This window comes from Vulpes lagopus, chromosome X, assembly GCF_018345385.1.
Source record: "Vulpes lagopus strain Blue_001 chromosome X, ASM1834538v1, whole genome shotgun sequence".
NCBI classification, from domain to species: Eukaryota; Metazoa; Chordata; class Mammalia; order Carnivora; family Canidae; genus Vulpes; species Vulpes lagopus.
The window spans coordinates 101,739,782-101,757,481 of record NC_054848.1 but is presented as its reverse complement, the minus strand read 5'-3'; the positions used below and the strand labels follow the sequence as shown (position 1 = coordinate 101,757,481).

The following is a 17,700-nucleotide window of genomic DNA, read 5'->3' as shown; positions in this document are numbered from 1 at the left end:
ATGGGCATTTGGTTGTCCAGCCTCAAGTCTGGGAAATGTGTGTGGGAATATTACCAGCACTCTTCTTCCCTCACCCCCTCCTGGGCACCCAAGCAGGTAGCCTAGCTCCATATTCAAAAAGATGATCGATATTCCCCCTCTATTGTTTGAGTCTCTTCCTTCAACACCTGCAGCAGCTGTGGGGACTCATGTACAACTTTCGTCTATTCACTGAAATAATTGCCAGCAGTTTTATGGAACGTCTCTTGTGTGTATTTTTGCCCATTTACAGATTTGATTATATCGTTTGCAGAATGAAAACGTGGCTTTTCTCTGCTTACTCTCATTCTCACAGATATTCAAGGAGAGAGAGACCCTTTTACAAACAAAATGGAAATAACTTGCAAATGGTTGTGTTTATATCACACAGGCAGAAGTCAGGACCTTCAGAGGGTTCCTTAGGCATGAACTGATCAGATGATGAGCACATCCTGCATACATTTCTGTTCGAGTTATCAGCCAGAACTGTCCTATGAGAAATGACTAAGAAGAGAAAATGTTAGATTCCTGTAATGTGTGACTACTTTCTGCCCTAGGCTCCAGCACTAATGTAGGCCAAAGCAAACACAACTCCCACCCACAGAAATTGGGCAGGTACAGTGGGATTTGAGGAAGATGTTTGAAGGTGGAAAGTTTTCATGTAGACTGGTAATACAAAAAAAAAAAAAGACTGGTAATACAAAGTTAGAAAAGAAAATTTAATTTTGTCTGTGCCATACCAGCTTTGCCAGACAGCTGGCAAGGGTAAATCTGTGGATGAGCTCCAGACTTAGAAAATTCATAACTATCTAGTCCTTTATCTTGACTTAAACAGAAATGATATTATAGCATCAACAACAGCAGCAGAATAGCAGCATCATTAACAACTAACATTATAGAGTATCTCACACCTTTCAAAAACACTTTTATAATTAATATCTCTTGTCTAACAATCTCACCAACCCTTTAAGATCAGTAGTAAGTTGTTTGCATTTTTGTGATGAGAGAAACAAAGCTCAGAAACTGTAAATAACTTTCCCAAGGTCCCACAGCCAGTAAATAGTATAGTCTTCGGACTCCAAAACTCTAAAATACCTGTGCTAGGCAATGCACACAGCCCTGTCACCCTGCTCTTTAGCCCATGGCTATCTCCATGTCCCCAAACCTCCAGGTAAACAAATTAAGGCCCATGCAGTGAAAAACAAAAGGAAAATATCTGTATTACAAAAGAATTACTGTCTTCCCATACGGGTTCACCATTAAATGATATCTTTAACACTCATGTTCATTCATGGATCACAGACTACTGGACAAGCTGCACAGAGAAGGCAGAGAAGCAAGGCAAAGGGGAGAAATGTGAGAGAGAACAGCACAAATCAAAGTTCCTGGAAACTAAAGTATCCTTCAGAAATTCAGATAGAAGTATTTCTGAAGAAATAGCATCATCATATGTAGTAGTACTGTAAGGATACACAAGTAATGATTAACACAAAATTCAGAATAGTTGTTATCTCTGAGGAGAGATGGAAAGAATTAGGGAGGGGCACGTGAGGCCTTGAAAGGTAATAATTATATTCTTTTTATTAAACTGAATTTTGAGTACACAATTCTCATTGCACCATTTTTTAAATACTTTACACTTGTCTCTTATAAATTCCCCTTTGTACCTACTCAATATTTAATTTAAAAAAATTAGAGAAAAACTGTGTGAGTCAGTGGACAAATAGGATTTGATATACAGAAATTAGGTTTATATCTTTAAGAAAGGTAGCCATTCTTGAAAGCTAGTTGCACTTTAATTAAAAAAAAAAAAGTAGCCACTTTGGTCTGACAGTGTGTCCCAGTTACACACCAGTTGGTTTCTCAAGAAGTTCTGATGTGTGGGGAGGCGGTGCTTTCCCACAATTCTCCCAGGGTCTTTGAGCATTTCAGCTGCCTTGTCCCTCCCCTCTCCTTTCTGATGGTGAACTTCTTGCTTCTGGGAGAAGAAAGAGCAGTCGCTTGGTCATTTGGAAATTTGAAGTTAAGTGCTTGAACTGTAACCACGGACTTATGGGTTGTCACTGAAAAGACTTACTATCTTTTGGCTTTCCTTGGTGTTGGACCTGACAGAAAATGCAGTGAATGGGTGGGCTTGTATATTTATTTTCGTCACTGGTTGGTTTCTCTCTAACCAATCTGGGCACGCTATAAGCACAGGCTGACAGGAATTATGGCTTTTCTTCCATGTGGAAATAAGTGGATAAGCAAATACTCCCAGCCTGATTTTCTTTCCAATTCATTATTTACAGGGAATTCACCCTCTGTAATCATTTTCAAATCAAATTTGCTCTACCAATCCCTGTAAGATTTGCTCTGGAGATCACCACCAATGTAGACATCTTTTTATTTTTTAGCAGCTTATGTCCCCTCCATGTTAGTGCCAATTAAAAAAAACAAGAATGGATTAAAGGTGATGTCACTAGTGGCCTGGAGATTCACTCAGGAAGAAAATTTAAGTCACAGCAGAAATGGATAAAAGGAAGGAAAGTCAATAACTCACACTTGTTTGCTATTTGAACTACTATTGCTGTATTAAAATATTCAGGAGAACTACTGAATTAAATGAGGAAGAATATATCATGTGTAAGATAGACTCCAGGAAAGGCACTATTATTAATATCATCCCAGAATCACAAAATGCTGACCAAATCACTTGCATATGGATTGTTCCTGGCATAGGCTGATACAGTGGATGTCCTCCACCCAGCTGTCAGAGGTTACAGATACGGCCATAATTTCCCTTTGTCTTATTGGAAAGGTGGCCATGAAAAGCAAATTCTCCTGCCTATCCCATTGCCTCCCATCCTTATCATGGAAATGAAGAAATGATACTAAGTAATTCTGGTTTTCCTCCACTACGGATGGGGTGATCACAAGTGAGAGCATGGATATAAATGCCATCCATGCTTTTAGGGAAAAAGCAAATAGGTTTCAGCAGCAGGTCTGATGGATTTGGGATATGTACAGTGGAGGAGGATGGTTAACACCAGAAAATATTTTGAGGATTTTATTAGCAGTACCACTTTTTAAAAATGTAGCAGATGAGAAGCATATGAATTAATCCCACTGTTCTTTCTGGCAGTGCTCTTGGTATAGAACTGGTTAGAGAGAAGTCATATTGTTATTTTCTGCTTAAATACATACCCCAGTATTATCAATGGTTAGTTCTTCTACTGGTATTTTCCTGTCCATTTCACAACTGAAGGAACTCTTAACATTCCCCCTTTTTCCCACCCCAAAGGGCCTCTGTATTCTACGAGATATCAGAGCTAATGCCCACTATTGTTAATATATTAATAATAATTACTAACACTTTACTACCACTGCAATGGACTTTTTTCACATGTTTTCTCCTTTAAGCATGGATAATGAAGACCAGAGACATTAAGTTACTACTCTAGCATCACACAACTAGTAAGTATCAGGCTAGGGTTAGACCTAATCCAAAAACCATGATATTAACTATTATTATAACCCCATTTTTTCTTTATTCAGGATCACACAGCACTAAAGGTTGACAGTTTATCATGCTTGATCTGGCCAAAGGCATGATGGGGGTTGGTGAAAGTGTGTTGTAGTTTTGAAAAAAAAATCAGTTGTTTTGAAACATGACACAGAGTGGGAGGCAGTATGAAATTCATCATGGTACAAGCTATTCTTTTCTGATTATTTGTTAAATTGAGGTGGAGCTTGAAAACTCGAGTTAGGCTATGCTTAAAGAAGCTAGAAAGGGGCCAGAGCTGCTGGCACAAGGCAAAGCCATTAGCCAGTATCAAACTATAGAATACTTTGTCTCTCCCACTAATCTGTGGGCCCCTCAAAGGGCAGGGAAACATGGATTTTTCACCCTAGTGAAACATGTTGGAAAATCTTGGGGTTAATCCACTTTAGCCCTTGTTGCTGAAAATCTTTCCAACATGTTTCAGTCCACTACCTTGCCATAGGAGAGAGAGTACAACAAAGATAAATATAAACTCAATCTAGAATTAGGAGGGCTGAGTTTCAGCTCTAGCTCGACTCTTTTCTTGCTGTGTAACAATCACTCACACCTGTGTTTGTCAAAGTGCAGTCCAATCATGTGCATCACAATTGCCTGGAGTGCTTGCTATCTAGCCAAGTTCTAGGATCCACAGCTGAGGTTTCCATCTGGGTGGTGCCGGGGAATCTGCCTGTTGAACAGGCACCCGAGATAACTCAGCATTCTTCATAGTGTAATGAGAGTATATAGCTCAGTGGTTGAAAGTGTGGGCTCTGAAGCTGTACTGCCTGAATTTAAATTTTAACTCCAGCATTAATTCTATCTGTGACCTTGGGCAACTTCCTAACTTGTCTTTCGTTCATTTTCCTTATCTGCAAAATGGGTATGATAAATATTACCAGTTTCATAGACTTGTTGTGAGGATTAGATTACATAATACATATAAAGCCTTAAAACAGTGTTTGGCATATAATGAGCATTTAATCAACACTAGGAATCAACATCATTATTGTTAGGTGAATAATACAGGTGAATAAACAGGCTAAAAAGTGTGCGGAACTTGCCTAAAGTCACACAGCTAGTTATTAGTAGAGCCAAGATTTTATTTTAGGTCTATCTGGCTCAAAATTGATATTTCTTCCACTATACTTTGTTGCCTTTGTAAGTGCAGGATGTATGATGTGAGTTCCTTGGAGAGATGCACACTAAGTAAGACCTGTGTCCTTCTTCTTACTTGCTACACCCCACCCCCTCTGCAACTGCCATCTTGGAGGGCTGGCTTGGCACTCTAGCTTCTTATAGATCTAGTTAAAAACCTTGAATATCCATGGGGCAACTGGGTAGCTCAGGCAGTTAAGCATTGAACTCTTGATTTCAGCTCAGGTCATGAACTCAGGGTCGTGAAATTGAGCCCCATGTTGGGCTCTGTGCTGGGCAAGGAGCCTGCTTAAGATTCTCTCTTTCCGGGGATCCCTGGGTGGCGCAGGGGTTTGGCGCCTGCCTTTGGCCCAGGGCGCGATCCTGGAGACCCGGGATCGAATCCCATGTCGGGCTCCCGGTGCATGGAGCCTGCTTCTCCCTCTGCCTGTGTCTCTGCTTCTCTCTCTCTCTCTCTGTGACTATCATAAATAAATTAAAAAAAATTAAAAAAAAAAACTTTGGCTAATGGGGAGAAGATACACACCCCCATTCCACATCTCTTAAAAAAAAAAAAAGATTCTCTCTTTCCCTCTCTCACTCTGCCCCTCCCCACACCCCTTCAAAAAAAAAAAAACACCTTGAATATCCTTGTAACTGCTCTGATATGGAGGTGGCTGTGGCCAGGACCCTCCAGCTTATAGGCTAAACCAATGAATCTTCCAGGATGAGGGTTAATTTGAGAAAGCACTCTTTACCCCCAGGTTCTCATCTGCATACCTTGAGGATCAAGCTATTATCTTCCCCCCTCCACCCTGCCACTCACACAGCCCCTGTGAAAATGATTACCTACATATAGGCTAGGATAAAACCTTTCCTTTTTTCCTCTTCCCCAATGAAGAATATGTTGTGACATCTTGATCCCCTTGAGTGGCTCTGTGATCCATTCTTGGTAATGCTCATAAGGAAATAAAGCCCTTGCTTGTCTAATAGTGTCATCTCTCTTAAGCCACCTGGGAACCGCGTCTTAGAAAAGCCTCTGTCAGTTCCCTCACCCTGCATAGCCATGATGCAAGCTGTGGCGTCACTGTCTGTGATCAGAGAGAGAGTGGGATGTGCCTGAGGCTTCAGTGCATTGTTCACAGATAATGATGGATTGTTAATTTTCAAAGAAAATGAAGAGGGATTCAAAATAACACCTGCAACACAATATATTGCTTCATGAGCAATAAATACCAAACAGAAGATAAAACCTTGAGCCCTAGACTTAACACAGAACTAAAACATGATTTATCCTGCTGTTTCCTTTCCCTTAGCCAGAAAACAGAAAGTACGATGTTATTCTGTTCTAGGACACCCAACCTTGCCCTTGTGCCATAACCTTTTACAACATATACTTCTTGAGTCTGTAGTCTACAGTATGTAAGGTCCTATGTGATATGCTAGAGATGGTGTTTTCTTCTGTGTTCCATGCAAGTATTTTCTAAACTTCCTCTCTTTGCTTTGTCATGGTATTCCTAGGGCTATTTGCAGGACTTCCATGGCACCTAGCCTCCCCACTGTGAGGATCATTTCTTTGGTGTGAAGCATAAATATAATCATGCTAAAAATGTTAATTCTTGGTGGGACAGGTGATAACATTCATTTTAGTACAATGGCATAAGGGAGTATATAAACTGCAGAAGTTGGGATTGGCTGCACATGTGGTAGATGGGAAGGGATTCTGAAGAAGCCAAAGTTATAAGGCGCTCTCCAATAAGAACATGTGAAAATTGCTGCAGGAGAGCAAGGTTTCTCAGCCTTAGCACCATTGACATTTTGGGTCTGGTAATTGTTTGCTGTGGGGGTGCTGTGCTGTACATTGTAGGATGTTTAGGAGTATCCCTGGCTTCTATTCACTAGATTCCAATAGCACCTCCTGTCTCCAGTTGTGATGACAGAAGGTGTCTCCAAATATTGCCAAATGTTCCCTGGTGGGGGGTGGGGAGCAACTTAGTCCCAGTTAAGAATTCCTGCAATAGAGAACCTGGGAAACATCCATCTGTGTAATGATGAGCTTGATAGCCCTCTTAAATTGTGGAGCCAGACTGCCTGGGTTTGAATCCCAGCTTCACTGCAAGCTAACTCTATGACCATTGACAGGTTGCTTAACCTCTCTGTTACCTTCCTGTTACCTTATTAGTAAATCTTAGTAAAGTTAGTTATTAGTAAATCTTAGTAAGTTACCTTATTAGTAAATCATATCCCCATCTTCAATGGGGATAATGAGAGGTCTTACTTCATAGGGTTGTTGTGAGTTTTAAATTAATGTACATAAAGTGCCTAAACCAGTGCCTGGCACATAATAAGTATTAAGTAAGTGTTAACTATTTTTAGTCTTGTTATAATTACTATCATTAACACTATTATTCACCATTTATCTAAGTCCTGGTATGTTCCAGAGGTCTGATGTTTCACCCAGCTTTGGACTACTATCTTTCTTCTGCAGAAATGACTAGAGAGCTAAGTCCACGGTGCAGTACTACACAATGCAAAGAGATTTTATTTGGCTGTGGGTCTATGAAATAGGCTTTGCAGGTAAGCCCCACTTTGTACAATTGCTGAGTTCTGCCACAGTTCACTTATTTAAAAGCACACTAATTGGCACCTACTTTGAGCTAATCACTGTGGAATATAAAAAAATAAATAAAATTTATATCTCTTGCCCTCAAGAAGGTAACAATATGGCTGCTACATGCACATTTACTTTAGTAAATTTAATTATTTTTAAATTTTCAAAGAAATTCTAGTCAGTTCCTTTTTACTCGTGAGGAATTTCTGGGTGATGAAAAATATCTTCCCATCCCCAGATTTATCTTTTTAAAGTTTACATTTATGTAGTTGTTATTTTCTTATATTATCAGCATGTTAAGATTATATTACCTCAAATTATCATAATTTATCTTCCACTCACTCTCCATTTAAAATGTTTAATAACATTTGGTAAGAAGAAACTCACCAAAAGAGATTTTTTCTTAATACAACAACAGAGTGGTATCTCATTCTCAATAGCTTGGCACCTGCTGTACACCTACCTTCTTCAAGGAAGAAGAATGTCTATGCAGGACTCTCTTACATATGTTCATATATTTCCTCATTCATTTGTTTAAAATAGTTTATTGAATATCTACTCTGTGTTGGACACAGTGTCTGGGCACTAGGAATAACAAGGAGGAATAAGGAATCCAGAGTCTAGGAGGATAGGCAGACATAGAAAGAGGTAATAAAAATATAATGTAATAGGTATCCCTGGGTGGCTCAGCAGTTTAGCGCCTGCCTTTGGATCAGGGCACAATCCTGGAGTCCCGAGATCAAGTCCCGTGTCGGACTCCTGGCATGGAGCCTGTTTTTCCCTCCTCCTGTGTCTCTGCCTCTATCTCTGTGGGTGTGTGTGTGTGTGTCTATCATAAATGAATGAATAATAAAATAAATCTTTAAAAAATTTTTTTAAATTTTTTATTTATTTAATGATAGTCACAGAGAGAGAGAGAGAGAGAGGCAGAGACACAGGCGGAGGGAGAAGCAGGCTCCATGCACCGGGAGCCCGATGTGGGATTCGATCCCGGGTCTCCAGGATCGCGCCCTGGGCCAAAGGCAGGCGCCAAACCGCTGCGCCACCCAGGGATCCCAAATCTTTAAAAATTTTTAAAAAATATAATGTAATAAAGGCTATCATAGTAATGTGTTCAATGAGGTAAGGGAACACAGAAAATAAAGGGCTCTTTGGAAAGGAGTTTAGTGTGATAAATAAGACGGTGAGCATTGGTACCAGAGCTGCCTGGGTTCATTTTCCTGTTCTACCATTTATTAGCTGTGTAATATTGAGCTGATTACATAAACTGCCTATGCCTCTGTTTCATTATCTGTAAAATGTATTATAATTCCTGTAATATAATTCCTATATTATAATTCCTGTATATGCTGTGTCTCTCAGTAGGCTTTGAAGTCTTCAAGGGCTAAGATTACATCACCATCATCATCTTAACTATTATCATGTTATTATTACCACTTACCAAGTACTCACTATGACCCAGAAGCCATACTAAATTCCTTACCCACATTATCTAATTTAATCTTCAACAATCTGATAAGGCCAATACTATTACTTTCCTAAATTTGTAGCTTGCCATTTTTATCATCAAACCCAGTTCTATAATTCAGAGAACTTTTCACAATATGTAACTATTTTATGTTTATCTGTATTTTAATATCCCTTTCCTGCACTAGAGAGCATCATAAGAGCAAGATTGAGGCCTGTTTGACTCACTATAATGTCTTCAACGTCTAGAATGCTGCCTGACACGTAGAAAATGTTCAGTGACTGTACGGTAAATATAAAAGGAAGCCTGGAAGGCAGACCAGCAAGAAGAAAAGTAAAGAGAGTAACAGAATGAGCTAAACTCTAGTCCAGAACCATCTGACTCCCAAATCCATGCTCTTGATCACTAGGCAGCATTGCTTCCCACTCTTAACAGACTTTCAATAGATGTTTGTTGACAAAATCTTCTCCTCAACTTTGCACAATACTATGTAATAAAATTAGAGCCAGAATAAATGCCAATGGATAAAATCCTGGGCATAAGAAAGAGACTTATGGGAGAGTAAATTGCCAGAGAAGGAAAGTTTTTGTCTTAATAAAAGAGTATAGTTGATGAGATGATACCAACATACTGAACTTGTTTCAAAGGAAATAAAGGAAACATATGAAATAATTAACTCTACTACAAGATGGATGTATCACAGAATGTGTGTGTGTGTGTGTTGTTTTCAAGATCAAATGACTTTGACAATAATTGACTAGTTAATCAAGTGAAGTATAATATAAAAATAAGCAGATGGCAGTGGCTTGATAATTATGGAGTGATACCAAGTTAAAATGGGTAATTACTTCCAAATCTTTTGTTCTTTTGGTGCTAATGAACTCTTGCTCCAAAGTGCCATAAATTCAATCAATTTACCTAGAAGGCATTCATTCACAGTTACTCTACAACCCGTGATCTCTTGAGGAATCTCCACATAGGGCAGAATGGAAAACCAGCATTGCAGGACATATTCTTCAGACTTGGGTGAGGTATTCTGAAGGCCATTTGACAGCACTTGTGCTTGCCTTCTGAATATTCTTGGCCACTGCCAGTGAATGTATGACTTATGGGAAAATGAGCAATCTATTCCGTTAGTGAAATGGAGCTACTTTTATAAAACACTTAAAGAAATTGCTAGATGTCCATTTTTAGTCTAGAAAATGAATCAGGCCTGACTTAACTTTTCCACCATTAAGTGATGATTCTGAACAGATGTTCAGCACAGCATATTTTCTTAGTACAGACCTTAAATCCAGATTGCTGCCAGACAGAGATGATCATCTGGGATTTCTCTTTGAAAGTAAAAATTTACAAGCTTGCTTATATATATGACAGTGCCTTATGTGGAAGAATGATTATAGCTCATGCTATCAAACTGAATTATTTGTTGGGTTCATCTATTTCTGCTTATAACTCTAAGTAAATTGCTACATGTCAATTCAGTTGTCCTGGAGAGAGAATTAGTTTAGCAACTATGCTATCCCTTTTTTTTTTTAAAAAAAGATTTATTTATTTATCCATGATAGACATAAAGAGAGAAAGAGAGAGGCAGAGCCACAGGCAGAGGGAGAAGCAGGCCCTATGCCAGGAGCCTGACGTGGGACTCGATCCCGGGACTCCAGGATCGCACCCTGGGCCAAAGGCAGGTGCCAAACCACTGAGCCACCCAGGGATCCCCTATGCTATCCCTTTTAAGACAATTTATCATTCTGAGAAGGTATATAAATAATCATTGAGTGTCACTGCATGAATTGCTAATTGTGCCCAAAGTCAATGTAAGTTGATTTTCTTTCTTCATTCCTCCAAATATTTCTTGAATACCTACTTCGTACCAGACACTAAACTAAGAAATAGAGAAACAAAGATGCCTAAAAACACGTCCCTGACGTAAAGGAGCATGCAGGCTAGCAGAAGAGAGACATGTATTCAATAACTATAATTCAAGGCAGTCAATGATAGTATCCAGTTGTTTTAAACCCTAATCCTCCATTCACTACCTGGAGGAAAATCCTATCCTCATTAAAGACTCACTTCAAATTATTCTTCCCCAATGAAGGCTTCCCTAGTATTCCTCTTGTTCTCTGTGCCCCAAACACATACACCTAAAGCTATTCCAGGAGATTTAATTACTCATTTTCTGTTCTCATAGCATTTTACTCATAGTTTTATTGCAGTACTTATAACAGTAATTTATATGTGGTTGTTTTTATGTCGTGCCTCTCATTGTATTGTGAGTTCTTCCAGAGCAGTAAATGAGTTCTGTTCATCTCCATATTCCTAGTCACTAACACATGACCTGGCATATAGTAAGATTCAATAGAAGTTTGGTTTAGGGAAAAGGAGAGAATAAGCAAACATATAAAAATCAAATTCAAGGGATGCCTGGGTGGCTCAGCAGTTAAGCATCTGCCTTAGGCTCAGGGCATGATCCTGGAGTCCCAAGATGGAGTCCCACATCGGGCTTCCTGCAAGGATCCTGCTTCTCCCTCTGCCTGTGTCTCTGCCTCTCTCTCTCTGTGTGTGTCTCTCATGAATAAATAAATAAAATCCTTTAAAAAAATCAAATTCTAGGGCAGCCCCGGTGGCCCAGCGGTTTAGCGCTGCCTTTGGCCAGGGTATGATCCTGGAGACCCAGGATTGAGTCCCACGTCAGGATCCCTGCATGGAGCCTGCTTTTCCCTCTGCCTGTGTCTCTGCCTCTCTCTGTGTGTCTCTCATGACTAAATAAATAAAATCTTTTAAAAAAATAAAATTCTAGATAAAATGTTATGATAACACAATAGTGGGAAGTAATTAATTCCAGGGAGGTGGCTTTACAGACAATGTAACATTTGAGATGACCCTTGAAAAATAAGTAGGATTTGACAGGTGGAGATGAGGGTTGGGGGAGTTGACGGGAATGAAAAGGCAGAACTCCTTAAGAATTTAAGAACTGAAGGATACAGTCAACAAAACTAAAAGACAACCTACAGAATGGAGAAGATATTTGCAAATGACCTATCAAATAAAGGGCTAGTTTCGAAGATCTATAAAGAACTTCTTAAACTCAACACCAAAGAAACAATCCAATCATGAAATGGGCAAAAGACATGAAGAGAAATCTCACAGAGGAAGACATAGACATGCCCAACACGCACATGAGAAAATGCTCTGCATCACTTGCCATCAGGGAAATACAAATCAAAACCACAATGAGATACCACCTCACACCAGTGAGAATGGGGAACATTAACAAGGCAGGAAACAACAAATGTTGGAGAGGATGCGGAGAAAAGGGAACCCTCTTACACTGTTGGTGGGAATGTGAACTGGTGCAGCCACTCCGGAAAACTGTGTGGAGGTTCCTCAAATAGTTAAAAATAGATCTGCCCTACGACCCAGCAATTGCACTCCTGGGGATTTATCCCAAAGATACAGATGCAATGAAACACCAGGACACCTGCACCCTGATGTTTCTAGCAGCAATGTCCACAATAGCCAAACTGTGGAAGGAGCCTCGGTGTCCATCAAAAGATGAATGGATAAAGAAGATGTGGTCTATGTATACAATGGAATATTACTCAGCCATTAGAAATGACAAATACCCACCATTTGCTTCAACGTGGATGGAACTGGAGGGTATTATGCTGAATGAAATAAGTCAATCGGAGAAGGACAAACATTATATGTTCTCATTCATTTGGGGAATATAAATAATAGTGAAAGGGAATAGAAGGGAAGGGAGAAGAAATGGGTAGGAAATATCAGAAATGGAGACAGAACATAAAGACTCCTAACTCTGGGAAACTAACTAGGGGTGGTGGAAGGGGAGGAGGGTGGGGGGTGGGGGTGAATGGGTGACGGGCACTAAGGGGGGCGCTTGACGGGATGAGCACTGGGTGTTATTCTGTATGTTGGCAAATTGAACACCAATAAAAAATAAATTTATTATTTAAAAAAAGAATTTAAGAACTGAATTTATCATAGCAAAATAATGCTGTTAATTACACACGGTCCTTATGTAAACCATCTGGTTCATGTAAACAAGCCTAGCAGGAACTCTGCTTGCTAGCATTTTAACAAGCACTTTGAATTAATGTATATTTTGAAAATAGTAATACTGTGCTATCCTTTAAAAAACTGATAATTTGGGGGATCCCTGGGTGGCGCAGTGGTTTGGCGCCTGCCTTTGGCCAGGGCGCGATCCTGGAGACCCGGGATCGAGTCCCACATCGGGCTCCCGGTGCATGGAGCCTGCTTCTCCCTCTGCCTATGTCTCTGCCTCTCTCTCTCTCTCTCTCTCTCTCTCTCTCTCTATCATAAATAATAATTAAAAACTGATAATTTGGGGATCCCTGGGTGGCTCAGCGGTTTAGCGCCTGCCTTCGGCCCAGGGTGTGATCCTGGGGTCCCAGGGTCGAGTCCCATGTCGGGCTCCCTGCATGGAGTGTGCTTCTCCCTCTGCCTGTGTCTCTGCCTCTCTCTCTCTCTCTCTCTCTCTCTGTGTCTCTCATGAATAAATAAATAATATCTTAAAAAAAAACTGATAATTTGGATAATGCTCTCCCCTCCCCCCAAATTAGTCTAGAGTTTGGCTAGGTTGATTGATCTCAGAATTCTTTATTGAGAATAATTCCTGATTCTCTCATGTTTCCCAGGACTGCAGAGCCAATGAGTAGCCAAACTGTTGAAACAAATTATTTTTGGCATGGGAGCCCAGTCCTTCTAAAACCTAGATATTTCTTCTTGGAGTCATTCTGCAGCCACCGGAGAAAATCAGGGTGCAGATTCAGTAATCTCAACTGGTACCTTCCTGGGCTGGAGATTGGGTGTTCAGATGAACCAAAGAATCAATATGTAAACTCTTGACTCAAAGGATATTTGATACCCCATGTTTGTTTCCTTAATAACGTTTACAAGGAGGCTATTTCTAGCCATAATATGCCTTCATGGGAGAGCTCTGAAAACTGGGTGATACGGCTAGAGTTTCTGCCCATGGAGAAATCACCAGTTCTGAAATGTGACTTCTGACTATAGTAACAAATGCTTAAGGCCATCAATCACTCTGTGGGGAGGAGGAGGAGGTTTTTGGAGAAGAGACACAGGCAGCACAGAATAATGATAAAAACTAGTATTTCAGAAATAATCTTTTTGGACATTTGCATTTGCTTGTTCTGACCATTTAATGACCAAAATAGCACTTTTATAAATAAGCAAGCCAAGGATCATCCCTGATGTTCCCACATTAGAAGAATGTGATGGATGTTAGCAAACAGCAAGCTACTGTTTAGAGTTGTCTTCAGGAGTGTAATTGGCAGGGGTGTATATACGAAGGAGAAAAGCCATGGAAAGATTTTTCTATGGAAATAAGTAATCAGAGAGAAATTTCCCAAAATAAGTCTTTCTGTGCTCCAATGACTTATGACTATATATCTCCCAGTGATGCAGTATATACATGCACATACATATATAACCCACTTCAATGTCTGCTTATGTTATCACTGCTCCTGTAATGTCTTTTTCCCTCTTGTTTATCAAGATGTGTCCTGTAGAAACATGGCCCATTCTTTGAAAGCCTATATTCTCCATGAAGTCTTTCCCACCTACTCAAGCTCAAGCTTGAGCTCAAGCTTTTCATTCCTCAAATCTCAGTAACATTTCTGATCAATTCCATTCAATTCTTTGATTGTTCCTTAGTTGTTTCATTGGAAATCATAAAGCATAGTAGCTAAAAGTATATAATATAACCTGGGTGAACTCAGATAATATATATATGACCTTTAAAAGCCTCTCATCTATTAGTGGCACCTGGGTGGCCCAGTGGGTCAAGCATCCAATTCTTGGTTTTGGTTCAGGTAGTGATGCTCATGGGTTGTGGGATCCAGCCCTAAGTCAGGCTCCCCACTCAGTGGAGAGTCTGCTTGAAGATTCTCTCCCTCTGCTCCTCCTCCACTCTATCTCTCTTTAAAATAAACAAATAAAAAAATAAAATAAAATAAAATAAACAAATAAATCTTTAAAAATAAATAAAAGCCTCTCATCTCTTAAATAGAGATATAAATAGTCCCTTTCATACGGTTATTTTGAAAGTTAAATGAGAATAATGCATGCCAAGTGCTTTACATAGCATATGGTGAGTGTTCAATACTTAATGGTAATATTGGGTGGAGGTAGTGAGAGTAGAGATACCAGTAATAATCATTATGACCATCATTGGTCTCTTAAATTGGATTGTATAACCTTTAAAGGCAGGGACTTACATATCCTATCTGCTTATTCTCTGTTGTCCCCCCTAATTCCCAAAATACTCAATTGGCTAATTTGATATCAGTTGATTGTATGTCCATCTCTATTCAATTTTACTGCCTCAGAGATATGAAATTATATCAAAAATACAATTTTTCATTTTTTATTGCTACTGTGGAAACCCTTGAGTGATTTTTTTCTTGGTTTGCATGCATGAGTAATTTGGATGGAAACTGCTGAAGTAATCATACACAACTAGACTATGAAAAAAATGGGAAAACCTCTTAATCATCCCAAGCTCCTATGGTATATACAGTTGGAGGAGGGGACTCAAAAAACTATAAAACTCTGATGAATGAAATCAAAGAAATAAATAAATGGAGAGATAGTTCATGTCCATGGATAGGAAGACTCACTATTACCAAAATGTCAATTCATCTCAACTTAATTTAATACAATCCCCATCCAAATCCAAGCAAGTTATTCTGTAGATATCAACAAACAGATTCTAAAGATTATATGGAGAGGCAAAAGACCCAGAATACCCAACACAATATTAAAGAAGAATGAAGCTGGAAGGCTGATGCTACCCAACTTCAATATTTACTATAAAACTACACTGATCAAGCCAGTATGGTATTGGTGAAATAACAGACAAATACATTAATGGAGTAGAATAGAGAACCCAGAAATAGACCCCACAAATAGAATCAAATGATCTTCAGCAAAGGAATAAATGCAATATTGTGGAGCAAAGATAATCTCTTCAACAAATGTGCCAGAACAACTGGAAATCTATGTGTAAAAACAAAATCTAGACTCAGATTTTATACCCATCACAAAAATTAACTCAAAATGGATCATAGACCTAAATGTGAAATGCAAAACTATAAAACTCCTAGAAGATAACAATAAGAGAAAACCTAAAGAACCTTGTATATGGCAATGACTTTTTAAATATAACAGTAAAGACCTGATCCATGAAAGAAATTATTGATAACCTGGAGTTTTTTTAATTAAAATTTTTTGCAAAGGACAATATAAAGAGAATGAGAATACAAGCCACAGACTGGGAGAAAATATTTGCAAAAGACACATCTGATAAAAGGACCATTATCTAAAATATACAAAGAACTCTTAAAGCACAATAAGAAAACAAACAGCTCAATTTAAAAACAGGTCAAAAACTTTAATAGCCACCTCACTAAGATATACAGATGGCAAATAAGTCTATGGAAAGATGCTCCATGTTATATATCATTGGGAAAATGTAAATTAAGACAACAAATACCACTAGACATTTATTAGAATGGCCAGAATCCAGAACAGTGTCAACGCTAAATATTGGTGATGACATGGAACGACAGGAACTCTCATTTATTGCTGGTGGGAATGAAAAATGGGACAGCCACTTAACTTTTTTAAAAAATTTTATTGGAATTCAATTTGCCAACATTTAGCATAACACCCAGTGCTCATCCCACCAAGTGCCCCCTCAGTGCCCGTCACCCAGTCACCCCATCCCCCCGCCCACCTCCCTTTCCACTACCCGTTGTTCATTTCCCAGAGTTAGGTGTCTCTCATGTTTTGTCACCCTCACTGATATTTTCACTCATTTTCTCTCCTTTCCCTTTATTACCTTTCACTAATTTTTATATTCCCCAAATGAATGAGACCATATAATGTTTGTCCTTTTCCAATTGACTTATTTCACTCATCATAATACCCTCCAGTTCCATCCACATCGAAGCAAATGGTGGGTATTTGTTTTTATAATGGCTAAGTAATATTCCATTGTATACATATATCACGTCTTCTTTTTCTTCATCTTTTGATGAACACCGAGGCTCCTTCCACAGTTTGGCTATTATGGACATTGGGACAGCCACTTCAGAAGACAAGTTGGCAATTTCTTACAAAACTAAACATGTTCTTACTATACAATCCACTGATTATGCTGCTTGGCATTTACCCAGAGGAGCTGAAACTTGTGTTCACACAACAATATGCTCATGGATGTTTATAGTAGTTTTATTCATAATTGTCAGAACTTTAAAACAACTACAATGCCCTTCGGTAGGTGAATGGATAAATAAACTGTGGTGTGTCCATATGATGGAATGTTATTCAGGACTAAAGGGAAATGAGCTATCAAGCCATGAAAAGACACAGAGGAACATTAAATGCCTACTACTAAATGAGACAAGCCAATCTGAAAAGGCTGCATGTTGTATGATTCCATCTATATGACGTCATAGAAGTGAAATTGTGGTGATGGAATATGATCAGTAATTGCCAGGGGTTAGGGAGGAGGGAAAGATGAATAAACAAGCACAGAGGATTTTTAGGACAGTGAAAATATTGTGTATGATACCACAATGATGTATACATGTTATTATATATTTGTCCAGACCCTTATAATGTACAAGACCAAGAGTTAGCCCTAATGTAAACTCTGGCTTTTGAGTGATTATGATGCATCAGTGTAGATCCATCAGTTGTAACAAATGTGCCGCTCTGGTAGGGGATGTTGATAATGGGGGGGGGGGGCTGTCCTTAATTTTGCTGTGAACCTAAAACTGCTCTAAAAAAATAAAGTCTTCATTTAAAAAAAAAGAAACAAGAGTGAAGGAAGGAACAGAGGGAGCAGGAAAGAGAAAGAAACACACTAAAATGCCA

At 39.1% G+C, this 17,700-nt stretch overlaps 1 protein-coding gene across 17 annotated transcripts in view; it reads left to right on the top strand.

The window, feature by feature from the left end:
• The window catches only part of ENOX2 (ecto-NOX disulfide-thiol exchanger 2), a 263,263-nt gene that overhangs the window by 179,836 nt on the left and 65,727 nt on the right, over positions 1 to 17,700 (top strand). For 10 of the 17 annotated variants that reach the window (XR_005985635.1, XM_041740642.1, XM_041740641.1 and 7 more), the window contains one exon: positions 7,164 to 7,252. The exons of the other annotated variants lie outside the window; for them this stretch is intronic. Coding sequence is in view for 9 of the 10 variants with exons in the window: in XM_041740642.1 (XP_041596576.1) it covers positions 7,204 to 7,252 (49 nt within the window). In the remaining variant the exon portion in view is untranslated. The remainder of the gene's footprint in view (positions 1 to 7,163; positions 7,253 to 17,700) is intronic. 17 annotated transcript variants of the gene reach the window in all.